General features: G+C 40.1%; 1 protein-coding gene across 3 annotated transcripts; it reads left to right on the top strand.

Annotated features, from left to right (window-relative positions):
* Nucleotides 1-66: 66 nt before the first annotated feature.
* On the top strand, nucleotides 67-11,233 carry LOC110002850 (sentrin-specific protease 5-like). Of its 3 annotated transcripts, none has more exons than XM_065955579.1 (10): nucleotides 67-158; nucleotides 2,228-3,950; nucleotides 5,141-5,243; nucleotides 6,452-6,599; nucleotides 7,664-7,711; nucleotides 7,841-7,918; nucleotides 8,063-8,200; nucleotides 8,834-8,917; nucleotides 9,594-9,644; nucleotides 9,865-11,233. In XM_065955579.1, the coding sequence occupies exons 2-10, from the start codon at nucleotides 2,486-2,488 to the stop codon at nucleotides 9,973-9,975; spliced, it is 2,226 nt and encodes a 741-aa protein (XP_065811651.1). In that variant the 5' UTR covers nucleotides 67-158; nucleotides 2,228-2,485; the 3' UTR covers nucleotides 9,976-11,233. The 3 variants fall into 3 exon arrangements, with proteins under 3 accessions (XP_065811651.1, XP_029138166.2, XP_065811652.1); XM_029282333.2 differs by having other exon boundaries at nucleotides 86-288; XM_065955580.1 differs by lacking the exons at nucleotides 9,594-9,644; nucleotides 9,865-11,233 and adding an exon at nucleotides 9,067-9,587 and having other exon boundaries at nucleotides 86-288.
* Nucleotides 11,234-26,413: the final 15,180 nt, after the last annotated feature.

The raw sequence follows: 26,413 nt of genomic DNA on the forward strand, positions 1-26,413 counted from the left end.
AGATCTCGTCCTCCACAGAAGGTCACTTCGGGCGACTCTCCGGACGCAACCGAAGATGACCCGAGACTGACGCAGTGACGTCATCAAGGAGCGACCGCAGATTGTTGATTCTTCCGCTCGCTGTTGGGACGAAACTCTTCTGTTATTTCATTGACAAGGTAGTTTGCAGTGACGTTTCTTTTCGCTTTTATTAATGGCTTCGGGCTCATGCTCCGTGTCGTTTCTAAAGCGGACTCGCCTCACCGTTTCTTCTCTGTTAACGCCTCAAACTTCCGACTGAACATGGAGGTAATGTGTGCAGACGCTGCTTTGTGTTGTGAGTGCAGCTAGCTCACTTAGCTTCCTTCAGTGGGCTGACTTAGTTCTGCAGAACTTTGTGAATTACGATGTTTTACTTCTTTAAATATTCCTTTAGCACGCAGCTATTGCATAATGTGTTATATCTCTGCAGGTATCTTCAGCCACACGGGGCCTAACGTTACACTGAACCTTGTTTTTGTTTCTTCACTTCATAACTTTATTGATTTTAGTCATTTAAAAAGACACTTTTAAAGATTCTGCTGCTTTGCAATGCTGCTAATGAGCAATTATTCATCGTGCATTTCAGGGGTGGGCAACTGGCGGCCCGGGGGCCACATGCGGCCCCCATCAACCTTAAACGTGGCCCTCAGGTTCATTTTTTTTACACATCAATTAATTTGAAAACATGAAAATCAGAAATGTGTCCATAATAATATTTGATCTCTTGTATATGTCGAGTTAAATTTGAGACATAATCGACTGTAATCGTTTTTTGTATTCTACATTTTGGCCCCCTGGCAGTGAAGAGTAAATGAATGTGGCCCCCTGCTGTGAACAAAGTTAACCGTCCCTGATGCATTTAATGCCTGCAGCTCAGTGTCTGAAGCTAAATAACACTGACAGGATGTTAATGTCAGCTCACTGACTTCTCTACAGACTAATGTGCCACTTTGAAAAGGCGACAGTAATCTTATTTATAATACAAAATGCCGGTTAAATACTTGTTTTAACGTTGTAGTTTTATATTTCTCAACAAGTGAATTAGTTGCGAGCTAAATCAAATCGGTTGTAGTTGAATCGTGATCCACCTGTGCACGAGTCTAATGTAGTTTTGCGTGTTGAGTTTTAGAGAATGAGCAACAGATCAGACTGAAGCTTCAGGTTAAATATATTAATAACTCTTTTCTTCAAGTCAGTTCTGTGTTTGCAGAAAGTATACGTGTTGTTAACATTTCTAAATATTAAAGACAAACCCTCGGCCTGTTTGGAAGTCGATCCGGGGAATAGAGACATATTTTATATATTCTTCAGGTATTTACATGACAAATATTTTTGGCTTGATTAACTGTTTTCAAAACAGAAAGGTTCGGTCTATCAAAAGAGTACGATGATTTATTATTATTTATTCCTCCACAAGCGTTTGAATGTGACCTGCAGGAGAGGAACCATATTTATTTATCAGTGGGGAAAAACATGCGATTGTTTGGGCACCGTATCAACAGAGATAATAATCCTCTGCTGTATTGTTCTGTGCATTATTGAACTTAAAGATTTAGTAAAACTCACGAGTTAGATCAGGGGTGTCCAAAGTGCGGCCCGAGGGCCATTTGCGGCCCTTGAGGGGATTTTTTTGTGGCCCGTGACTTCAAATGAAGAATCAGAAGATTTTGGCCCGAGGCCTCGATTAAGATTGGCACATTATTATTATTTTTTCAATAAAAACAATGAAAAATAAACAATATTCCTAAAATAGAAAATGTTCAGTAACATGTCTGTTGTTGTTTTTTTAAATCTACAGCTTTTACTATTTTCCACATTTTTTTTTGTAAACTATGGAAAAAAAACGTATTCAAAGTTTTTGTAAACAAGCGGACTGTTGTTTAACCATTTAATGACCTGAAACATGATCCACATTACAGGTTTGATTCTGAGAAAAAAAAAACAAATAAAGCAGAACGAAGAAATCAAAATATTTGATTTCCTCTTTATTAAAGGGTTTCTTTCGCCTTACTATTTTAAAAACTATATTTTAAAAAACAAAAACCTGTGGCCTGCGAGCGATTCTAACACGACAATTTTGGCCCGCAAGAAAAAAAGTTTGGACACCCCTGAGTTAGATAGTTAGAAGAGGTTGCTGATGTTTCCTCTCCTCGCTGTCCCCTTTCCTACATCCTATAAATAATGGTGGTTTTTATATTCCATACAGACTCCTCTACCCTTGGCTGAGGAACACTAAATACCTGCCACAGTTACAGTCTGATGACGTGTCAGTAACCTGTGTGGTGAGAAAGCATGAGACAAGACAGTGAAGGTGCTTTACAGAAGAATACCTTCAGGGAAGTGTAAGGATAACAAACAAAAGAAGAAGAACAAATCATCCGGACATCAGAGGGGTCGCAGGTGAAGAAGAGGACAGGAGTGAGGAGGGGTTGGGGATGGGGTTGAAGAGCCAAAGGAGGGCGTCATGGTTCACAGCGGCTCTGCATCCCCAATGAAAACAACACCATCAGCATCACCTCATTTAACGGTTCCTGCCACGACGCCTCCTCTGCAAGTAGCTGCTCTAGCGCCCCCTCCTGGAGACACTACAGACCAGGACCTCACCCAACGCCTCACAACAGACCTGACCTCCATCTCAGACTTGACCCAGACCTCTACTCTGACTCCCGCTGATGCCGAGCCTCCTGTAACCCCGGTTAAATCCCTTGCTCCTATCTGTAGCCCAGCGTCAGTTCACACACCGACCGCCGCTCAAGGCCTCTTCAACGGCCGCACTTCAGGCAGGAAACGGACTCCTAAAGCCTGCGACTGCTGCGGTCCCCACGGTAGAGGACACAATGTGGGAATGCCGGGCAGAGGGAAGGGAAGAGGGAGAGCGAGGGGAAGGGGTGCTGGCGGTAACAGCTGGGACACCCCGAAAAGAAAAGTGGGCGAGCAGCTGACACAAATCAGGAGTTTTGATTCCACCAAGGAGCGATTGGAGGACGCAGAGGACGAGGATGAAGGTTCAAGGAAGGTGCAAAAGACGCCGGAAGCGGCCGAGAGTGAGGCAGGAATGCAGTTTTTTTCCCTCCCTGTCACAGACTCGCTACAGGATGGACCAATAATGAACTGTTCTGCTCCAGAAGAGAAAGAGGATGTGCAGGTAAAGGAGGACTTTCCAGTGGAGGGCTCAGGGGTGATTGACGCTGGAGGGAAAGGAGCTGGCGATAGCAGGGATGTGGACGTGAGGTTGTCTGGAACGCCAAGTAGTGGTGCACCAGGAGGTAGAGAGAGAGGAGGAGGAAGTGGATTTGTTGGCGCTGCATCTGCATCAAAAGTGGAAGTAGACAGTGGCATAAAGAGGGGAGGAGTCAGCGGTGTTTCCTTCAGTTATAAATCATTTCCCATACCTCAGTCGATGCTGACGAAGAAACAGGAGAAAACGAAAGATCATGGAGGGCAGGCCGAACCCACAACGGTTAAATCTCCATTTGGAAACGGAGACACGGTGGACCTCTCTGACACGGAGCCTGAAGTGGAGGCAAAGGACAACATCACCATCAGCGAAATGGAAAATGGAGTGCTGTCTATCTCACAGCAGCCGGACTCTCCACTGGACCTGGACTCTGAGATGCAAGTGGACCAGACCCCGGTCAAAACAGACTCAGGATCTGAACCGGCAGCGCTCTCCAACGGAGATGTCACCATGCAGACAAACGACAACCACGGCTCCACGTTAATGGAGGTGGAGACTTCTTCCCATCCCGCATGGCAGGGACCGATAACAGTCGACGGCACGCAGCACCACTGGGCATTAAGAGACCACTGTCTGTACTGTCAGTCTGGGACCTGGGAGAAGGAGGCACTGAAAGAAGTGCTGAGACTACAGGAAGGTGGGAAGAGGCAGGATGAAGAGAGCCGGGAGCAGCTTGTTGATATGGTCCATGGTGAGATTGTTATAATAGTCATGTTCATTTATTCATCTTTCATCTACAAACTTGGTCGTAAGTAATGAGGATAGCTTTTTTATTTTGGTATGCAACATGAGACACATTCACACAGACTTGATCTAGTTTTTGGTCTGTGAATAAATGAGCTTAAGTCAGGGAATATTTTCTTACTTGCTTAAATAGAAACAACATTTCCTTGGTTAATAAAAAAACTGTAGATGCTTTTTTTGTAGATGCTCTAAAAAACAAATGTCTGTAGCTCAGTGGTCATGACAAGATGAAGGAAACATCCCTGGTGTAGTGAAGATGCTGTATTGTACAATACAAGTTAGGGCTGGGCGATATATCGAGATAAAGGGTAAGACGATATCGTTACTATCGATGTAGTTCATGTTGCATTAAAATAACTGCCAGTTCACCGATTTCTCATCTCACTGTCTCTCTCTTCACTCTGCTCCTCTCTCTCTCTCTCTCTCTCTCTCTCTCTCTCTGTCTCTCTCTCTCTCCCTCTCTCTCTCTCTCTTCACCCTGCTCCTCCCTCTCTCTCTCTCTCTCTCTCTCTCTCTCTCCTTCTCTCTCTCTCTCTCTCTCTCTCTCCCCCCCCCCCTCTCTCTCACTCTCTTCGCTCTCTCTCCCTCTCTCTCTTCACCCTGCTCCTCTCTCTCCCTCTCTCTCTCTCTCCCTCTCTCTCTCTCTCTCTCTCTGTCTCTCTCTCCCTCTCTCTCTTCACCCTGCTCCTCTCTCTCTATCTCTCCCTCTCTCCCCCTCTCTCTCTCTCTCTCTCTTCGCTCTTTCTCCCTCTCTCTCTTCACCCTGCTCCTCCCTCTCTCTCTATCTCTCTCTCTCTCTCTCCCTCTCTCTCTCTCTCTTCACCCTGCTCCTCCCTCTCTCTGTCGCTCTCCTCTCTCTCTCTCTCTCTCTCATGTTTCTACAGTTTAAACGACAGCAAAGGTGATTTCATTTATACACATCCTTAAGCACAGTATGTCTTACCTGTAGCTACCTTTTAGACGAACTAACAGAAACGGCTTCATTGAAAAGTGGTCAAGGTCGTGCAAATACCAACAGTGTTTGTTTGGGTTTAAATATAAACACAACTTCCCCCCAAAACAAACTTCAGTCAACAGTCATGTTGCCAGATAGTAGAATCGATGATTTGGTATATTTATTTATTCTTTGTGTTTCAGAGTTTCTGGAGAGCTTCTACATTAAGTATGGTGGATTCAGTCCCCTCAGTGAGACGGACGTCCTGGAACACCTGAAGAAGAAGAAAGGCGACCTCATTAACAGGTTATCACACGCACGGCTTTTTGCCAAAATGTTTGCTCTAACGGTCAACTTGACTTTGTGTGTTACGTGTAGATAATATGAAAGCTTTTGTTTGTGTCAGTGAGAGATAAGGTAAGATGGAGCTATATTCATTCCCAGTGGAAATTCTGAAGACGGGTTTGGAACCAGAAGAGAGATTAGGAAAGACAAACTTCGGAAGTTTTGGGGAAATGTAGGGGATTCTTTTCTGGATGTTACGTCAAAAAAAAAAGAGGAAATGTTGCCACTTTTCAGACTTCTTCATGGAAACTTTTGTGGAAATTTATTGAAAATTTTAAGAATTTTGGAAAATATTAAGGAATTTTTGGGTAATTGTACAATTTCCAAAAATGTCTTTGTTTTTATTTTTTTTACTTTTTCAGGATCTTTCATAAAGATATTCTTTAATTTCCATTAACACTTTAGGTAACATTCGTCTGAAACTTCAGGAACGTTTCATACATTTTTCAGGAAGTTTCATAGTAAAAACTTGTAGGGGATTTTTTCTGGATGTTGCGTCAAAAAAAAATCTTCATTGAAACTTTTGTTAAGGAATTCTTGAAAACTTTTGTGGAAATTTATAGAAATTTTTAAGAATTTTGGAAAATATAAATGAATTTTGGGGTAATTTTTGGGCGGCAGTAGCTCAGTCTGTAGGAACTTGGGTTGGGAACTGGAGGGTCGCCGGTTCAAGTCCCGGTGCGGACCAAATATGGAAGTTGGTCTGGTAGCTGGAGAGGTGCCAGATCACCTCCTGAGCACTGCAGAGGTGCCCCAAAGCACCAAACCCCCTCCCCACCATCAGCTCAGGAGCGCCCACTGCAGGCAGCTCCGTCACTCTGAGACCTCTCCATTAGTGCATGTCCATAGGATCCTGTTCCTGCATGTGTGTGTTCATGACTTACAGAGTGTCAAAACTGAAATTTCCCCTTGCTTGGATCAATAAAAGTAAATCTTTAATCTTAATTGTACAATTTCCAATGTTTTCACTTTTTTAGAATCTTTAATAAATTGTTTAATTTCCATTAACACTTTAGGAAACTTTCGTCTCAAAGTTTAGGAATTTTCCATCAATGTTTTGGGAACTTTCATACTAAAAATACTTTCTTGTGTCTTTAAAGATAGGGTTAACACTTCAGAGGTTTGCAGGGATGTCTCCAGCTTTTCCTCTCTTGTTGTGTTTGTCGTAGGGAACTTGATATCAAAGGAGAGATGAGTCGCTACAGGGCGGCGCTGGCCTCGGCTCCTGTTGCAGGCTTCATGGTCTCGTATAACAAACACACCTTAAGCCTGGAGGACCTTGGCACACTGGAGGATCAGAACTGGCTGAATGACCAGGTAAGGAAGGGTAAACGGGTTAACCGCTGTAGGAGGCCTCAGTTTACTCTCTACCGCCTGCTAACAGGAAATCACACAAACCCATTTGCATGAGTTGCTGTGATAACAACATTAACTACATGCATGCTGGTGTTCCATTGCAGTTTATTGAGGTAAAAAAAAATCTCCCTATCAAGTTTGTTGTGAAATTCCTCTCTGCACCAGACAAACTCTTGAGAGCAGCATCTAGTAGCAGAATGGATTCTGCTCAAAGACGTCTGTCATTGTGGAATACAATGACAGACGATACAGAACAAAACTAAACATTGAGCAGTTAGAATACTACATACTGAAATTCATAAACACATAATTAACTTCCCTTTTAGATGTGATGCCATGTATATGGGTGATATTTTGTATGATGGATGGAATATAAATGATAAGAAACTGGCACAAATTCTTTTGACAGCAAGTAAAAAAAACTGTCACAAAAAAAAATGGCTAAAACCTAACCAGCCAACTATTGATGAGTGGACAGACATAATATATGAAATATGTTATGGAAAGGCTCTCATTTTCCCTCAAGGTCCAGAAGGATAGATTCTACAGGATATGGACCAAATGGACTGAATATGTCGAACCTATAAGACCTGGTTTTATTTGACTTATTGGAGTACATTGGGTGTTATTTCCTCATTTTTGTTATTTTCTTTCATCCGTTAACCTGCTCTGTATTTCATTTTCTTTTTTTCTTTCTCTACCCCTCCAAGGTGAAAGCTTCCTGTGTTCTTTTGTAAATAATTTCAGCAAAGAAAGTGCTCCAGTGCTTGAAAGTTTGAGGGAGGAGTCTTGCATTTATTTTGCTATCATGTGTAATTACTAATGTGTGAAGAATGCTTTTCCTAAATAAAAAAAGAGAATCATAAAAATAAAAAAAATTCCCTCCTACCCCTTAAATAAACCCGGCCACAGTTTGAATCTGTAAAACAAATTGTATTCCAGTCCGAGCAAGGACCAATAAAAAGTTAACTGAAACATTATGGGGGAAGAGAGGAAGTCACCACCATCTGTCCTTTTCTGTTTAGATTATCAACATGTATGGAGAACTCATCATGGAGGCCACACAACACAAGGTGAGAGAGGGTGTGTTTAAAATGTCTAAAACTTTATTTAAAGACTTGAGATTATATTTGTATTCTCAGACGTGTGATTATTTAAATGTTGGTAGCGTAATGTGTTTGTGTTTTTTTTTTCTCTCTCAGGTTCATTTTTTCAACAGCTTTTTCCACAAGCAGCTGGTTGCCAAGGGATACGACGGGGTGAAGAGATGGACCAAGAAGGTAAGGAGGGAGATAGAAAAGCCTGAATAATTACATTTTCACAATTTGTTCCCAAATAGTTCTCCAGTTGTCTTTCTCACAGATCAAACACTCACTGCCTGCTGATCTAAAATGTGTAAAACCTTTTGTGGGATGTTTTGACAGGTTGACCTGTTCTCCAAGTGGATGTTGCTAATTCCCATCCATTTAGAAATCCACTGGTCGCTAATCACGGTCACCATGGCAACCAAAACAATCAATTACTACGACAGCCAAGGCATCGTCTTCAGACACACCACAGATGTGAGTTCCCGCATGTTTAATGTCTTTGTAGCTCGCAGCTTCAGATACTGGAGGATTTTTGAATCTCGATGAAAAAAAAAACGAACAAACGGACTGAACCACAACATCCTTTGAAAAGGACACCAGTCGTTTGATGCTTCAGGAATAATGTATTGCCAGTTTCTTCAATATTCCTTTGAAGAATTTAAATTCAAATATTTCTATATCCCTATCCCTCGTTCACCAGAAGACACGCTGCAAATAAGAAAAGTGAAAGGAGAATAAGAAGTTAAATACGTTTTTGGCGAGAGCGTCTGTGTTTTCTTTTTGTTTTAGTTTTTTGCTGCGCTGCTGTCCAGGCATGCACACAGAAATATCAAGCTCCCAATGAACTGTCACCATCAATCATTTTGTCCGAAAATGACAAAACACCTACGGGCCTGAGAGACGCACAAAGTACCACAGGGCTTCATGATTAAATGTGCTGAGTTTGTTTTTGTGTACTGCACTTCTGTCCGTCTCTCTTTCTCTGCTCACTGTCAGAAGCTTCAACATGCCAACGTACTAAACCAACAAAGTACCATGTTACTCATTTCATTTATAAATCTCTCCTCTGTGTTTGTGATGCTCCCCCCCCCCCCCCCCCCCCCCCAGAACATTTTAAGGTACCTTCTGTCTGAAGCCAGAGAGAAGAAACAGACAGCTTTCCAGAAAGGCTGGAAGATTACCATTATCAAGGTAAACTCTAAACCCTGAGCTCTGACTGTAAGGATCATTTTTAGTTGTGGCACAGTGGATGTTAGTCACATCACAAACAAGGGCAAGCCTTCTTCATTTAGACATTTTATTAAATTAAAGGCTTTACATGTGATGTTTTGATCCAGCAGATGTCGCCCTTGAGCACCAGCATGAAACCAAAACAACTTGCGCTGCATTGTTGTGTTAGCATGCTAATGCTAGTGATCTTTATTATGCTGGTATCTTCACACTGCATGTAAATTTACCTGAAATGAGCGTGATCTAGAAACACAGTTAAGCAGTGAGTACAGTATGTTATTCTTCTTTTCTCTAGTCCCTCAATTAAACAACTTTTATACACGAGGGGAGGAGTCAGCCGGCCGTCCGGGCGATGTAAACAAACTGAAGATAGGACTCTGAAAACATCACAGACAGTGGGACTCGGGTGTTACACCCATTGTAGACAGTCATGACTCACAGAGTTATTTTCAGAGGATATACTTGATTTCTATTACATTTAAGAGTGAAAAATCACATTTAAAGACTTTAAAGAGAAGACTCAGAAATGTGATGCACACTAACATGACTAGTGCTGAATAAAAAGATGTGTAATATAGAGAAGTGTAACCTCGTTTGTTTGGCCCCTTTGCCTGACTGTGACTTGTTGACTCCTCAGGGGATTCCTCAGCAGAAAAACGACAGCGACTGTGGAGTGTTTGTCCTTGAGGTGATACATTATTCTGTTTTTCTCTCCTTTTGTTCATCAAACTTTTCTTGTCAACTCGTCTTCATCTCAGGGTCCAGTCTCCCCCCCTCACTCTCCATCTTTTCTGGCAAAAAAAAAGAGAAAGAAAGTCGATTAGTGTCCTGAGTGTGTTGTTGTTTTTGGTCATTCATATTAATTAATACTACAAGTTAAAGTCTCTCTCTCTCTGTGTGTCTGTCAGTACTGCCGCTGCCTCTCGGTGAAGCAGCCTCTGAAGTTCAGTCAGGAGGACATGCCTCGAATACGCAAGAGAATCTACAAGGAGCTGTGCGACTGTCACCTCAACGACTGAACGAGAGTCGCCTTCTCTCACTGACTGCTTTTCATTCTAGATATTTGGTTGAAGACCTGTTTTAATGTCGGCCTGTTTCATAAGCCCCGGAGGCCCTGACTGCCTGTTGGACTGACAGCAGAGGGGGCGGGGTCAATCTGGATTCTGGTGACTTTTTACATTTTAAGGAGCGCCTGTAGCAAAGCAGATTTTTTTACTTGCAAAAGGATGACTGATGTGTCCTCTACTGACTGAACACAGTGCTGGACACACAGTACCCATTAGGTTGTTTCTTCTACATTTACAAACCCACAGTGTGTTTGAACTTTTACTGACTTGAGCGTTCGCTGACTTTGATCGAGGACACAGGCGTCGGATCAGCCTGGACCAATCAGGACGGAGCTTTCATCCCCCCCCCTCTGGAGTGGCCTTACCTCCTGGACGGCCATTTTTTAACCCTGAATGACATTTGTATGTGTTTGTTTTTTTTTGTTACGCTGGACTTGGCAGCAGCATCAGGCTTACTGGTATTTGCTTGTTTTTTCTAACATGTTAATAAAGCTAGGACGAGCAAATCAGTGGACCAGCTGTTCACGTTAAACTTGAAGGATTCTTTCGGTCTCTTGGACTACAGATTTTTATTTTTTTTTACAGTGAGAGGACGATCTATTGAAGAGATATCAACTGAATGTACTTCCTGGCTGCCTCAGAGGTCGGACATTAAGCACGAGGACTTCGGCTTTGAAGCAGGGATTTAATTTAGCAGTCAGTTTTTGTTTATAGTTTGAGGTTTTTGACACCTTCAAATAATTCCTTCTCATTTTCACCACCAGTATTTCCTTATTTTATTATATTTTTTTGTTTTGCTGTGTTCCACCCAGGTTTTGCACAGGTGTTCCTCCAGCTGTTTGATAAAACTTTACATTCAGATCTCTACATTTTGAGTTGATCAAACTTTATGTAAAGCTGTACAGCTCGCTACTGATATGAGGACCACCGTTTTTTTTATTTTTAGCCGAGCAGTTTCTCTTTGATAATTTTATATCACTTCCACACACAGGTGCAGAGCATCATTGTTACTGAGTAGCCTCCTCTTAAACCGTGAAACAAGTGAACCTCAGCTTTTCATTGAATCTTTCTGTTTGACCTGAAATTTCCTCCTATAGTCATTTTTGGCCTACTACTGTACACGCTTGCTTTGGCTGAAATCCAACAAGGTTTCTGGACTGTTTTTTGTTGTTGTTGTTCTTATTAAAGGCCGATACTGCTGGGAAATGTTGATGCTGTTTGTCAACTTACTAGTGTTTGAATGAGGGTGCACTGTTGAGATTAACAAGATTAGAAAATTAATTATGAGGAGATGTAACCTAAAACCTAAAGGGTGGATGTTTTTCTTTGTTTAAAGGCTTTATATGTGATTTTTTTTGATCCAGCAGATGTCGCCCTTGAGCTCCAGCATGAAACCAAAACAACTCGCGCTGCATTGTTGTGTTAGCATGCTAATGCTAGCGATCTTTATTATGCTGGTATCTTCACACTGCATGTAAATTTACCTGAAATGAGCGTGATCTAGAAACACAGTTAAGCAGTGAGTACAGTATGTTATTCTTCTTTTCTCTAGTCCCTCAATTAAACTACTTTTATACACGAGAGGAGGAGTCAGCCGGCCGTCCTGGCGATGTAAACAAAGTGAAGATAGGACTCTGAAAACTCTGAAAGCATCACAGACAGTGGGACTCGGGTGTTACACCCATTGTAGACAGTCATGACTCACAGAGTTATTTTCAGAGGATAAACTTGATTTATATTTAAGTGTGAAAAATCACATAGAGACTTTATCATGGAAATAAAATAGTTCTCAACTTAAGAATATTTTTAATAAATTCGATTAATCAAGGAGAGATATTTTGTTGTTTGACCCCAAACGTATGCATTACTATATAAACGCCAGAAGAGGGCGCTCTTTATCTGCGGTTATCATCTTCCAGAGGTTGTCGTCCCTTTTCTTTAACCTCTTTATTGATGAATCGAGATCACAAGGTCAGACAGATGTGAGTGGTCCTGCAGCTGGATTGAGGTTCATGATGCTCTTCAGTAGTGACACCCGCTGGCCTGGGTGCTTAACCCGGGTCAGAGAGTGAGACAGAGATGGTCTTGTAATCACACTGACAGTGTCATCATTACCATACTGCTGCAGACTTTAATGCTGTAATTAGCATTACACAGAACTTTAGATTAGTTAACCTTTTCGAGGATTACCGCTCGAATCGTGTGCGTCATATAATGGAAGATTCAGATGGAGATTAATGTGCACTTTGTCTTCAGAGCTGAAATACAGAAGACACATTTATACCATTCAAACTGTAAAGGGAACGTAAATCTCCAGATTTTCCTTTGAGGATCAGGTTCAGGTTACTTTATTTGTACCCGTAGGCAGATTTGGTTGCAGGGAGAGACACTTAATACAACACAGACAATACATAAAACACATGACGTGCAAATGCACAGTACATGGGTTAAAGTGCTGAGGTGCATAAAGTGTGCAGGTTCTAATCACAATTAATAAAACAAGTCGATCTGTAAAAGCTACAGAGCCGAGAACACCAGAATAAATAATACATGAATAAAGAACCACTAAGAAGCATGACAACAACTCTCTTTTTATCATTAGCAGGATGCACATTTTCAATTTCCACAGGAGGCTTTTAGAAATGAACAATTTACATTTGTACTTGTTTAATTAAAAGAAAATTAGAAACAGAGAAAAATACACATTATGAGGGTTTAGAGCAGATGTACCTGTCATTAAAGGATTATTTATAAAAGATATTGCATCCCCCTTACCTTGTATAATAACTGCAGAATGAATATTGTGGTAATGAATTATTAATCTTGGTCTATATTGTAGAGTTATATTAATTAAAGTTGGATAATAGTAAAATAATAAATGAATACTTGTGATGCAAACACATTTATTTTATTTATAAGGGGACCATGTAACAAATGTTTGTTACAATTTGTCAATATATCTCCCATTATTCTTATACATGCCCAGAAGGTCGATGGTGATAGTGAACATGATGGTGACCCCGAAGCTTACTCAGGGTTTCTCTGTTTTCCTCTCCCACCAAAATCTAATTCAGCCGCACACGGGCAGGTTAAGTGCTGCTAAGTGCTGCTTTATCTCACTAATGTGGGGAAACTCTTAACAGGATAGGCTGATAAGAGGAAAACTGCTCGCCTTTCCAGTGTGTGTGTGTGAGATAGAGAGAGAGAGAGTCCGCTAAATGTTGGCAGGGATAAGTCTGATCTCATCTCCCAGTTGGACTTCTTTGTTTTTAGTTTCAGTCCACTCTCCTCTTCAAAGAAAATCCTCCTCTTCTCTTCTTCTGATGCCTCTCTGTCTTCAACTTCAGTTTTATTGTCCTGGGGGGAGTTTGGTTTGCAGCCAGGACTAAAAATACTCGTTAAAAAAAATCCCATTAAACAAAATATGCTAAAAACATCCCCTAAAAAGAGCAATGAAACCAACACATAACTCTAATAAATAACAGATCAGAACCCACAGCAAAGCCTCCTCTTTCTAATAACTCACAGAGTTTCTCTGATGTTTTGAAAGTAAGTTCAGTAAAGTGCAAAAACCCTCCATCACATTAAAACATTTAGTCTGTTGTAAGAGACTCTGGCTTTCCTTCAAGTTTATTTTCAGCACCAGGAAACTTCACTTTAGACTCAACTCGTCCCCCGAGGGGTTAATTTATCTGCTGCAAGACAAACTGCAGATCCAAGATGATTTGAAAGTACGAGGGAGGGTTGAGAGAAGTTTGGCCCAAGTTGACCTTTTCCAAGACTCGAATAAGATACAAGAATTCAAAGTTCGGTCTATTTATCACAACATGCACATCACTGAAACCACAAAAAGATAAATAACTTCTTAAACTAAATCCCATCATTAGCAAAAGAAATCGGCATAGTTTTTATTTTTTAAATTTTTTTATTGGTGATAAGGTGAACAAAATGAAACAAGAATATATAGACATGACAACTAAAGTGAGAACAAACAAACAAAGACAAAAAAATAAAAAAATAAAAATAAATAAAACGGACAAAATAGATACAAAATAGCAAAACATAAGCAAAGATACAGAGCAACAATACAGACAAATACATTTAAATGACATGAAAGTCAAGCAATGATTTTTATGTTCAGGTAGTGTGTTAGAAAGGTGTGAATGTGTTCGTAGCAGCGTAATGCATTAAAGTGCAGAACTTAATGAGAAAACAAACAAAAATATAAATAAATGAAAAATTAGTTAGAGAAAAATAAATCTATATATGCTTGTAAACATTAATGGAAAGAAAATAAAATTCTTCCGTGTATTTAATATGTTTTTATTTATATATATATATTTTTTTCTATTTTTTTTTTTCTCCCTTCTTTCTTTTCTCACCCTTGTGCTTATGAGCCACTCCCAGACCCAGAGGAGGGTGCCGGCCCAATGCATTTATCTCCTTGGTTTGTACAACTCCCGGCAGAAATCGGCACAATTATAACCAAAAAAGTGATAAAATGTCACCAACGTTATCATTCTAAACGCCCAGGTCAACAAAGACCAACACTGACCTGAGGTGAGAAGAGACATTTCTATTCCCAGTGTGTTTGTATTGCTCTTGTTTAGGTCAGATCTGAAACAGAAGGTAGAATGTGAAACACAGACTAAAGGGGGGGTTGTGCTGACTGACAGGAGGGATGGTCTTCAGCTCTACTGGTCAATTCTACAGATGAGTGAGTGAGTTTTGACTGACCTACACAACAGTGCTGAAGGCTCTGCAGTACTGAAGGCTCTTCAGAGAATTTAATGAGGAACTGAGACAAGAGGAGACACTTCAGCCTGTGGCCTTCATCAGAGGATTGAGTTGGAAACTTTTAACATTTTACTCTGATTCATGTCAGCGCACAGAAGATCTTTAGTGGAGGAAGGTCTTCAAAAAAATGAGGCTACAAATAATTTTTTAATCAATCTATTATTATTCATTTAGCACAGATTCATAACAAACGCTATCTGAAGGTGCTTTACAAAAGAGCAGTCTTTAAGCTGCTCCATACTCATTGTTAAGAGAAGTGGGATGGGGGAGATGGGGGGATGTTGAGGTCGGAGCAGACTGTTCATGGATGAGGACGACGGTGGTTGTGGGGACGACACAGTCCACAGACTAACGGGCGCCCAGTTAAGACGGTTTTAGGTGATCAGCACATGTTACTGAACTATACACTAGTGCAGTGGTTCCCAACCTTCACTTTGACTTCACAAATCTCTGGTGACCACAGACATCCAAAAACCTTTACTGGTTTTTGAAAAATTTGTTTTCAATCATCTAATTTTTTTTCTGTGTTGCAAATAAACATTCATTTTAAACCACATTTAGGCTGAGATGAAATGACCCCAAGGTTGGGAAAGCCTGCACTGGTGTGATGAAGGTGTCCATGAATTATCAGTAGAGATATCAACATTAAGGAGTTAATCGTGATGTGAATAAAGTCTGAAATGAATGCTTTTATATTTTTCCATCAGAAATCAGAAATATTCCAGCGCTGTTTTGTCCCTTTTTGGTCACCGTAGTTCAGCCTCCAGACTGTGCAGGTGTACATATTCATTTTAACTCTTTTTCTAAACCTAACCATATAGTTTTGTTCCCCTAAACCACATTAAAACTTTTCTGTTATAATCTTGTTTAGTTTTGAGGATGTGCTGGAAAAAAAACCGAATGTTCTGATGTATCTTTTCATGGCCACTGTCAGTCATGGGAATAAATAGCTGATTTATGAATTGAGGTAAGTGTTAATTGAGTGTTTGAGCAAACAGCATACTGTATGTGAGCTTGGGGGACTTGTTGCAGTTAGAAGTAGCTTTTCATGTTCTGTAGGTTGTTATTGTTGGACAAAACTTGGATTTAGGTTAACGCCACTGGTCGAAATTGTATAAAAAGGGTCCTTATATTTTGAAACAGTGGCAGATCGTAATTGAATGAAAGCACAGAAACAGCACTGAAACAGTCTGATTCTGAACTTTCCAAGAGTATCATTATAAAACATTTACATTCATGACACTTGTAGCAGCAGACCTGGAAGGATCACACATAACACCATCTCAAAGGGAAAAAATAAATAAGATAGAGGATTTAACTTTCAGATAAAAAGTTCATTTGGTAGCTGCTCCAAGTAAAATCCATCCTCTGGGATTATTTTATTACCTCTATGATTAGTCTCTATCGTGAATATCGTTAAATTTGAGATGATGACGCCCGAGTGAAGTCTGAGTCATGTTACCTAAAGGTTTGCAGCACCACACCACGCTTGGATTTCTGAGACAGCCGCTTTGTTCTTTAAACCAAAAACAGCCCCACATTTCATTTATTTAAAAAATAATACTGTTTTCCCATCAAATCCTGAAATATCTGCTTTGGGGAAAGCGACAGTCACTGATGTCGTTATACAATACATCTGTTACTTCATTTGATGAGTCTTCAAAGACAGAACCAGCCAGTGATGTCAAAGCAGCCTTTTCCTGTCCTGTTATACAGAAAGCTGCAAAAGCTTCACTCATAAAGAGGATAGCTCATACTAGACCCAATACCCCTGATTATCTAATTCATCATCTGGACTGACGATCGATTTCTGATTTACTTAGTTTCAGTGATACTTTACTAAAGTGAAGAGGAGAGATTGGCAGAAGGAGTAGGATTAATTTGGGGGATTGAGAAGGAAGGTCAGAAGATCAGAAAAGAGAGGATAAAGCTCAGAGTGGAGAAACAGAAGAGTTTAGTTTTTTTTAAGAGGTTATTAAGGTAAGAACTGGAGGAGTTAGATTAAGGGATGAGAGAGGGAGATGGATGGTTAGGATGAGCTGAGGACGCCGACACTACAGGAAGTAAGAAGTAATCAGATAAAAGTAAGAAAGCTTAATGTGGATGATGAAAGTAGTTACGTAAAAAAACTGATAAAAGTTTAAATCATGACGAGCCTGATTGATGTGAATATAAAAGTTTCATTTTTTTCACATAATTCTGTAGCGCAGCGTTTCTCAAATGTGGGTTCGAGTACCCCTAGGGGTAAGTGGGAGTACTGCAAGGGGTGTAATTTCAGAGAATTTGCATCACAACAAGCCAAATTAATGATTTATAGGAAAATCCATACACTGATTTAAGACTCAATTAACAGCATAATGTTCTCTATGCGACATCAAATAGGGCGCTATTTCCAACTTGAAGATAAAAGTTAACGGGTTGTGGGAACGAGAAACGAGTCAGTTTGGGGAAAATGAGGTGGAAGATGAAAAATGTTTCTGTGGGCAGACACCATTTTCTAATTTAGTCATAGTCTCCTGACAAAAATGTCCTCTTATATTTAGTCAGATATTAGTCATTTGTTATTGATTAAATTTAGTCAATTAGTCACTGACTAAAATTGAACATCATCAGTTGACAAAAATAGGAGATATTTTAGTCAACAAAATCAGAGGCAAGCTTTTATTTTTACAATCAGAAGCTCCAGGGGGCGGGGCTTCACGGACCTGCAGGCGAGAGGCTCCAGGGGGCGGGGCTTCACGGACCTGCACCTGCAGGCGAGATGCTCCAGGGGGCGGGGCTTCACGGACCTGCAGGCGAGAGGCTCCAGGGGGCGGGGCTTCACGTACCTGCAGGCGAGAGGCTCAAGGGGGCGGGGCTTCACGGACCTGCAGGCAAGAGGCTCAAGGGGGCGGGGCTTCACGGACCTGCAGGCGAGAGGCTCCAGGCTGCACATTGTTGCACTCACCACACACACACACACACACACACACACACATACACACACACACACAAACACACACACACACACACACACACAAACACACACACACATACACACACACACACACACACACACACACACACACACACACACACACACACACACACACCTTTGATGAAGTCTGCTATGGTTTACAATGATTTTAGAACAATATTATTTATCAAATCATCAAATATCGGAGTTTCGTCTCGTCATCGTCATAGTTGACTAATTTAAAAAGACCTTCGTCAATTAATATTTTCGTCATTTATTTCGTTGATGAGATTAACACTGCCTGGGGGTACTTTGCTGAAAACAAGTCTGAGGGGATACACAAGCCAAAACATGTTGGGAACTCCTGCTCTAGCCAAACCAAGATCTTAATATCTAGTCAGTGATATGAGGTCAAATCAAAGGGTGGGTTAAGAGCAAACTACATAGACACCAGCTCTTTGTCTTTGCCAGGTAGGACTTTCAGGCACTATCATGCCTTGCTACCAGTGTTAATGTCACAAAGGCAGAATGGTGGTGTTCTGCCGCTGAGCTGGCATCCAACAGATGTATTATTTGTGTGACCAACACAAGAGTCACTTCAGTCCCATTATTTGTATCATGATGATCAAAACGCAAAACAACTGTGCTTGAGTCTCCGGGTAAAACAAGACGTTTTATCCACCATCATCGTTGTGAAATCACTTGCTGCTGCTGCTGTTGCCTCTTGTAGGCTTTGTATCACCTTGGTAGAGAAGGGTTGCAAGACAATACATTAAAAATAATTTGACATCAAATCAAAATAAATCTATCTCAGGTACATCTTCTCAAGTGTCTGCTGCAAAAAATAGCTAATTTCTGTGTTGTTGTCGGATATGTGTGCCTGCATCAATCTGTTGTCTGTGGTAAACAGCAGAAGCATCATAATACTATGAAGTGTTATTGGTTGGAGGGGATGATGAGTCAGATTAAGATGTCCATCTGTTGCAGAGCAGTGCAGCTCTGATCGGCATGTGGAGCTCCTGACGGGAATGATGTTTATGCTGAGATACTTAGATTTGGGAAACGTGTCCCTTTAAATGAAAAAAAAAATCCAACCCTTCAATGAATAAATCTTTTTGACCTATACAGCCTTTTCAAACTACCAGGAGATTCTCTTTCTTTATTCTACGTCAGCCGACTTTGTATTCGCTCCTGAAAGAATAACCAGGCTGCCATAGGTCGCTGTCTCACCATGAATGTAAATATAGGTTCAAAATAAAGATGTATCTTTGGGAGGACTGTCTGAACTTTTCGTTTGAGTCTCAGGATTTGGTTTGGACTCAGGTTTGGGTGAGCTGAACTGAGATACAGATAAGGGGTGGTACACACATGCACGCACAACAGTTCATCAAAGGGCAGAAGCAGGAGAGAAGCATTGTGTCGAAAAACCGGGTTCACAGTCTGCAGAAGAAAGACAAACAAGTAGGGAGCAGTCCTGGTTGAAGTTAATTTAAGAGCTCACCAGTCTTTGGTATAAAACCCTCCTTTGTGTTTCTTAATACAGCAGCTGCTTAATGAGCTGGAGCTTAGGGGAAAGTTATTCAAAGAGGGATTTTGTTCTATAAAGGCTTTTGAAGAGATCTACTTGAAGTGACTAACTCAGACTGTTGAGCTTTCATACTGTCATCAGAGATATTTTGAAATGGATTTTAGCTTTCAAAATGACTGCTGATTTTGTCGCCCCGTTGTCTGGTAAAAAAAAAAAAAGAAGAGCCTTTTATATCACCTGCAACCATAATTCATTCATCCATACCTTTGGAAATTAACATGGATGTCTATTACGATTCACTCACTGTACGAGTCAGCCTCTAGTGGGTATTTTAAGAACTGCATCTATGTCACGTTGCCTTTTCTTTCAGTAAAAGTTGACCTTTGGTATTTGAATGTTTTAAGCCATTGATTGCTAATTAAAACATAAAAATCAACCATCCATAAAAATGACTATAATAGTATGAACATTTTTATTTTTTTACTGTGATTAGGACAAAAATTGTAAAAAAAAAAAATTCAAATATATAGGCTATATGTTTTTCTTATATACACACTATTTAATTCATTTATTCTGATAAAGTAAACAGTAAGTAATGTACAGTAACTGCAGGTTTTTGGTGCTTTGAAACTGAATAAAGAAAAGTGGAGGGGAAGAGAAAGGAAAAGAGACACTGAGCAGATTAAATGGTCTGCTATTAACCCCACTGAATGCTACACTAGATACACATGTTCACACTTTCATGGTAACCCCTTCTTCATCCTTTCTGAGAAAGCCTGACATTACCTTCCTTATCGCCATGACGATGCCCTTTAGGTACATCGAAACAAAACAAATGCTTAATGACTCCATCATCATAGCCATTAAGGGTGCACTTGTTGTGTAGGGGGAGCTCTTCTGTTTTCATAAGAGGATGCAGAAGTGTCAAAGGTGTCTCTTTTTCTAACAGCAGTTTCAAATCATTTAGTTTCTACTGGTTGGATTTTTCTTTTCGTAGTCTCTCATTCAGCAACGCTTGGTAAAGCTGAGAGAAATTGTTCAATATTGCAGGAAAAACAACTCTCTGCCTTCTTGCCGAAATATAGAAAAGAAGCTTGAAATTTCTCTCACATGCATACTCTAAATATGTAGCTAGAACCAGCTAGTTTGGTTAGCTTAGCTTTGCAAAAAAGGTGCAAAACAAAACCGGACTTGGCTCCATCAAAAGGCAACAAAAACATACATTACAATTATAAAAACAAACGTTTGTAATTTTACAAGGTGCGGGCAGCAGCGACTTCTTCAAAAACTGTGATTTCCCTTTTCCCTTCACAAGAAGAAAATGCATTATTGCAATTATGCAAACCTTACTAAACTGTTTCATGGATTTAGCAATATAGCTTCGTTTGAACGGACTCTCTGTTACAGACATCGGGATTCTGACTTTAACATATTAAAGTTAAAAAGCATGGAAAAAGCGTTCTTTTCTCTAAATATCGATATATGTTTGAAAGTAGGTCAAACCAAAGCTCAAATAAATCCTTTAGGCTCTAAATACTTTTTAAACAAATAATTGTACTCCACTCTGCAGCTGAAGTTGTCCATCCATGAACTAACAACGTGAATGCCCTCTAAACACTCATCATAAAGACGACTCAGCACAGCATCTTCACTCCTCAAAAATATTAGGAAGGAATTTATTTTAGGACATCCAAACCAAGACTAATCTATAGAATTGAGAGTGAATCTTTTTGTCCCTTGAGATTTATTTGCATTAAAAAAAAAAATTGTGAAAACAGGAAAACTGGGTTTTTTCTAGATAAGAATAAAATTGTATTTTTAGTATGTTGTGTCGGTCTGAAATGAGACAGAAAATCAATCATAAAAAAAGCAATAAAATGATCCAGATTTCATAAAAGGGGGAAACAGCTGTTGTGTTAGTGATGTGAAGTGGTTGCTTATGAGATTTCCTGCCAAGCGGATAAGTGGGGGTTGGGCCTCTTGTCCTTCAGATTGAAGGGAAATCATGAGCTTGTATTTCATGGCTCATTGCAAGACAAAGACGCTGATTTGTCAAGCTATACGTTGCATGTGTTTGTGCAATGACATTCACTATCGGCAAAGAAATGATCATATCTTATCAGTTTCAATTAACTATCAAAGTGGAATAAAGCAGCCTAAGCAGGGTGGGTGAAGCTGTTTACACGGTATGGATGAATACAATCACCAAGCTGGCCAGTGGCAACTTCTCCAATTTGTATTTACGATATGATAATAATAGTTGTTAGAGCACAACTTGTTTTCATCTTTTCAGGTGACTCATTCATACAAGCACAATGATTTTTATTTATGTCAAGAGGACATTTAGAAGTTATTATTGTCATGATTTGGTCTCATTTAGTTTTGTTATTTCAGCGTTTAGGTTTCCATGTTTTCATTTCTCCTGTCCATCCTCGTGTTGCTTGTTTCCCTCGTGTGTGTTTTCGTCTTAATGTTTCATAGTTTAGTCTTCAGCGTTTCCTCTTTTATTTTGTTGTCACTTTCTTGAGTTCTGTGTGTCTTAAGCGTTTCATGATTTAGTTTTGTAGTTGTCTTCAGTGTTTATTCCTGCCTCTGTGCGTTTCTCTCCATGTTGATTACCCTCATTGTCTTCACCTGTGTCATTAGTCTCTCTTGTGTTTGATTACCCCCTTGTCTATTTAGTCTCTGTGTTCCTTCCCTCGTGTTGTCAGATCATTGTGTTGGCGTGTCAGTGTTTCCTCGTGTTTCTCAGTGCTTATTAGTTTTTGGATTTTCTCAGTTTGGACATTTTGAATGAGTGAGTTTTGTTTTTGGCTTTTTGTTTAAAATAAATAGTTGTTGTATTCTGCACTTGGGTCCACCTCCCCTTGTTTTACACACCAGACATGACAATTATAAAACATGAGACTTCCCCTGTCTTCTTGGTTGCTTGGTTACAGCCTGTTGACTGATTTCTACATCAAGAGCTCTGGAAAGTGTTTCCCAGGAAAATATCTAGGACGCTAATATCTCTAGATTGAACAGTTCCTGTCCCGGTTTTAAGTATACTGAACTCTCGTGGTCATTCAGTGGTCATTTTTTGGGTCCACCTCAGTATACTGAACATTTCAGTACGGATACTAACTTCCGGGTTTCATGCTGTAAAGATTGGATGCGTGCTTTCAGGAAATGAATTGTATTTCACCCACAATGCTGTGCGAAATTAAACGTAAATTGACACTTCACGTCCGCCAAATCAAAACAAACGAGCGTGGACTAATTTAATAAATTTTTAATCTAGAGTTAAAGTCCCGACTGAAATCACTACTTTAAATTAACAACAGAAAATAAAACAAATATCTGCATTATTATAAAACCTTTCCCCCTCTATTTAAATAATGATTTAACTATTTAAATAATGATTGATTTCACTATTTAAATGTGTCTTTATTGATTTATTTTATATTCTGTATATTACTGTCTTTCATTTGTTCTTTCCTTTATGTACTGTATGTTATTTAGTTATTTAATCTTTTACTTGATTTACATTGTGATATTGTTTTTTGTTTACCTGACTGTATATGAGCATTACTCTTCTTGAATAAAGATAAACAAAAAAACAAAAAAAAAACGGGTGGATGCAGCCGGTTCGGGAAACGTAAATGACGTCACTTCCTTACTGAATGAATCAGAAGAAGTAGGAACAAATATCTGCCTACTGAATAGTAGGTACTAACAGTATACAGCACGGATAGTATGTACTGCTTACTGACAGACTGAGTATGTACGTGGCAATTCGGATACATCCAGTGTTTTTCAAAGAGCTCCAGGAGACTTACAGCTTCCTGGCAATGGATAAGCTGCGTTTTGCACACAATTTACATGAAAATGCCGACATACAAAGCCATATTAAAAAGAGCAAACACAGAAGGTGGGTTCAGGATGAAGTAACACTGTTTCGACCTACTTTAGTTAGCTAACCAACTTAACCAGGCCGCTCAGGGAGGCACTTTAGCGTACCACCTTGTGTGACCAGTGCAGGTCACCGATCTGTGGATGTGGTTTTGCGGTAAAATGAAAGTGTCCAGAGTTGGAGGTTTGACATCGTCACCCTAATAAGTAATCTTCATTGGGTTAGCTTACTTTGCTTTTATAAAAAGCTTAATTGCTAACTAGGTAATGGGATGATTCAGGCTTTAGATCATCAGTGCAGCACTTTTCTGAAACTTGTCTCCATATATCTACAATTATATCAACTTTTCTATATCCTACAACAACTTCCACTTCCTTCTCTTTCACCAACTGTCGTCCTTTGTTTTTTTTAAATGAAACTTTATTAACTATTGTTGTTACATTGTTAATGCTCCGTCCTGATTTCACTCGTACAGTGTGAGCACGTCGATCTCGAGGTCTGGTCGGACGTCGTAAACGATTCAGTCGTACAGTGTGAGCTGACATGCCACCCCGACTTTCATACACTCGGGGAAGAATCGCTCGTGTGAGCCAGACTTAAGGTCTCTCTTTCCCTATATGGTGTCTGTCAATGAGGAAGCATCCCACAGAGACACAGAGGTATTCATGGAGATGAACTTAAAGGGGTGTGCACACAGAGATGCACTGCTATAAATATTTCATCAGTTTATTTGTCAGCATTGGCGCTGAATGGACAAGTCTAAGAATGAGGGTCAGTAGCTGCTTTGTGTTTTCTTGTATTAAGTTGAATGTTGTTTCAGATGCACTTGTAGATTATAGAAGAACTGAAACAGTAGACAAATGCTCTTTTGTTGTCTGGTAATAAACACTCTTATACTGTAGGCATCATTCAGTGGAGTCAGGGTTGTTTGTCTGTTCCACTAAAAGGGTGTAGTGTCCTGTGTGCACATGTAGGCTCGTCAACCAATTGTCCTGTAATTGAAATAATAACCTGTCTACCTTAAGGGCGCATTCTCCATCTCTTCCCTCCCCCGCTCTCTCCCTCTGTCTCTCTGTCAGAAATCCCTAAAACTGATTAATGCAGGTTTAGATATTTAGACACAAAGAACTGGTTTAATGTTTTCATTAACGTCCAGTTTCGGCCACATATTTTAAAAACAACTGCACATCAAAACGATTTATACAACAAGGCTTTAAAGGCTTTATATTTTTCACACTTAAATGTAGAAATCAAGTATCTCCTCTGAAAATAACTCTGTGAGTCATGACTGTCTACAATGGGTGTAACACCCGAGTCCCACTGTCTGTGATGTTTTCAGAGTTTTCAGAGTCCTATCTTCAGTTTGTTTACATCGCCTGGACGGCCGGCTGACTCCTCCCCTCGTGTATAAAAGTTGTTTAATTGAGGGACTAGAGAAAAGAAGAATAACATACTGTACTCACTGCTTAACTGTGTTTCTAGATCACGCTCATTTCAGGTAAATTTACATGCAGTGTGAAGATACCAGCATGATAAAGATCGCTAGCATTAGCATGCTAACACAACAATGCAGCGCAAGTTGTTTCGGTTTCATGCTGGTGCTCGAGGGCGACATCTGCTGGATCAAAAAATCACATATAAAGCCTTTAATTATATCAAAAATACTTTTGGAACATCCATTTGTTTAAATCAATATTTTTATGACATCCAATAATTATACATCCATTTGGAACATGAGAGTCGGTGCAGTTCATCTCTAGTGAAGTATTTTGTATCAGTCGGTCCAGTTGTCACTAATGGAAAACAAATGTAGGCCTATAACTAAAAAAAGGATCTAGTGTGCCTCCATATTTTATTGTATAACCTGCATGCATGCTGATAGTTGTGACTGCAGCAGCTCATCCGTTTTTAAGTATGTCTCTGTTTGTGTGTGTGTGTGTGTGTGTGTGTGTGTGTGTGTATGTGTGTGTGTGTGTGTGTAGATGCAATGTTGTGCTGCTGAGTCACGTCTGGAGATCATGCTGTGAGGACTGACAGGTTAAACTCGCAAAAAGAGGAGCGTGAGATACCGCAGTGCGTGGGAAAAACCACTCAGCACGCCTCGCTCACTTTAAAGATGAGCAAAGAGAGGAGCTCTGTGTGTGTGTGTGTGTGTGTGTGTGTGTGTGTGTGTGTGTGTGTGTGTGTGTGTGTGTGTGTGTGTGTGTGTGTGTGTGTGTGTGTGTGTGTGTGTGTGTGTGTGTGTGTCAGTGTTTGTTCAAGTAGCAGAGTCAGCACCATAGGGCTAGAAGGATTTTGTCCATGTGCTCATATGAACATATGAGTGTAAGAGGGTCAATATGTGATACTTATGTCCACAGAGGAAAGATTAATGATCTATTAAAACCACAAACTGTGCTTCAGTGCACTAACAGTTCTCAAAGGAACATTTAATTGCCTTACATTTTGTATGTACAAATGATTGACTACAACCCGAAGTACATAGCCAAGTTTCTGCTATTAGTCATTTTGGAAAAAAAAAAAAAATTTCATATGTTCAGGGCAGAATTACAGAGAACTAAATCATCTTCCCTATGTTGCCTCACAATAGAGAACAAACCATATGACGTGTTTTTGTAGGCCAACCAGGAAGTAGCATCGCCATGGGGGTCTAATGAGAATTCTCCTCTGGGATGTTTTCATTGGATTTTGGATCATTGCAGAAAATAATCTCTGTGTTAAACACACGTTTCTGAAGCGTAGGCGTTTTGTTCAGCAGGATGATCTTCACAGATGAACGCCATTTTTATGATGTTTGAAGAGTTAATGCGGCCGACAGAAGTAAAAAGCTAACGTTATGCTACAAGCTAACTACACCACGGTGGGATGATTGTGACATCACTAGCGTTATGCTTCAGACGATCTCCGATAAACTAATCCACGTAGCTTAATAAATAGTTTACTAACATAATATTCACCTGAACCTAAAGATTAAAGCTACAGGAGACATCTCCGACTAGTGAGAGAGTTCCCGCCCTCTGTGTCCGGCGTGATGACCTTTAATGTCCCCGACAACCACTGTAGTCACATTTAGCCGCTTGTTAGCAACCGCCTTTTTAAAGACGAGTAAAAACTTCAAACTTCACAAGTGGAGGTATTACCTAACGTAGTTTATGTGCTCTAACAAAACACCAACATCTCTTCAGCTTGTGTTAACCACAGACCTTATTTCAGGCGT

This window comes from Labrus bergylta, chromosome 6 (genome assembly GCF_963930695.1).
Source record: "Labrus bergylta chromosome 6, fLabBer1.1, whole genome shotgun sequence".
Classification (NCBI taxonomy): Eukaryota; Metazoa; Chordata; class Actinopteri; order Labriformes; family Labridae; genus Labrus; species Labrus bergylta.

Bases quoted from the DNA above. Each gene is read 5' to 3' on its own strand.
- LOC110002850 (XM_065955579.1), top strand. From the start codon at position 2,486: ATGGTTCACAGCGGCTCTGCATCCCCAATGAAAACAACACCATCAGCA. The intron at 8,201-8,833 runs GTGAGTTCCCGC...CCCCCCCCCCAG, and splicing joins TCTTCAGACACACCACAGAT to AACATTTTAAGGTACCTTCT. The intron at 8,918-9,593 runs GTAAACTCTAAA...TTGACTCCTCAG, and splicing joins GGAAGATTACCATTATCAAG to GGGATTCCTCAGCAGAAAAA.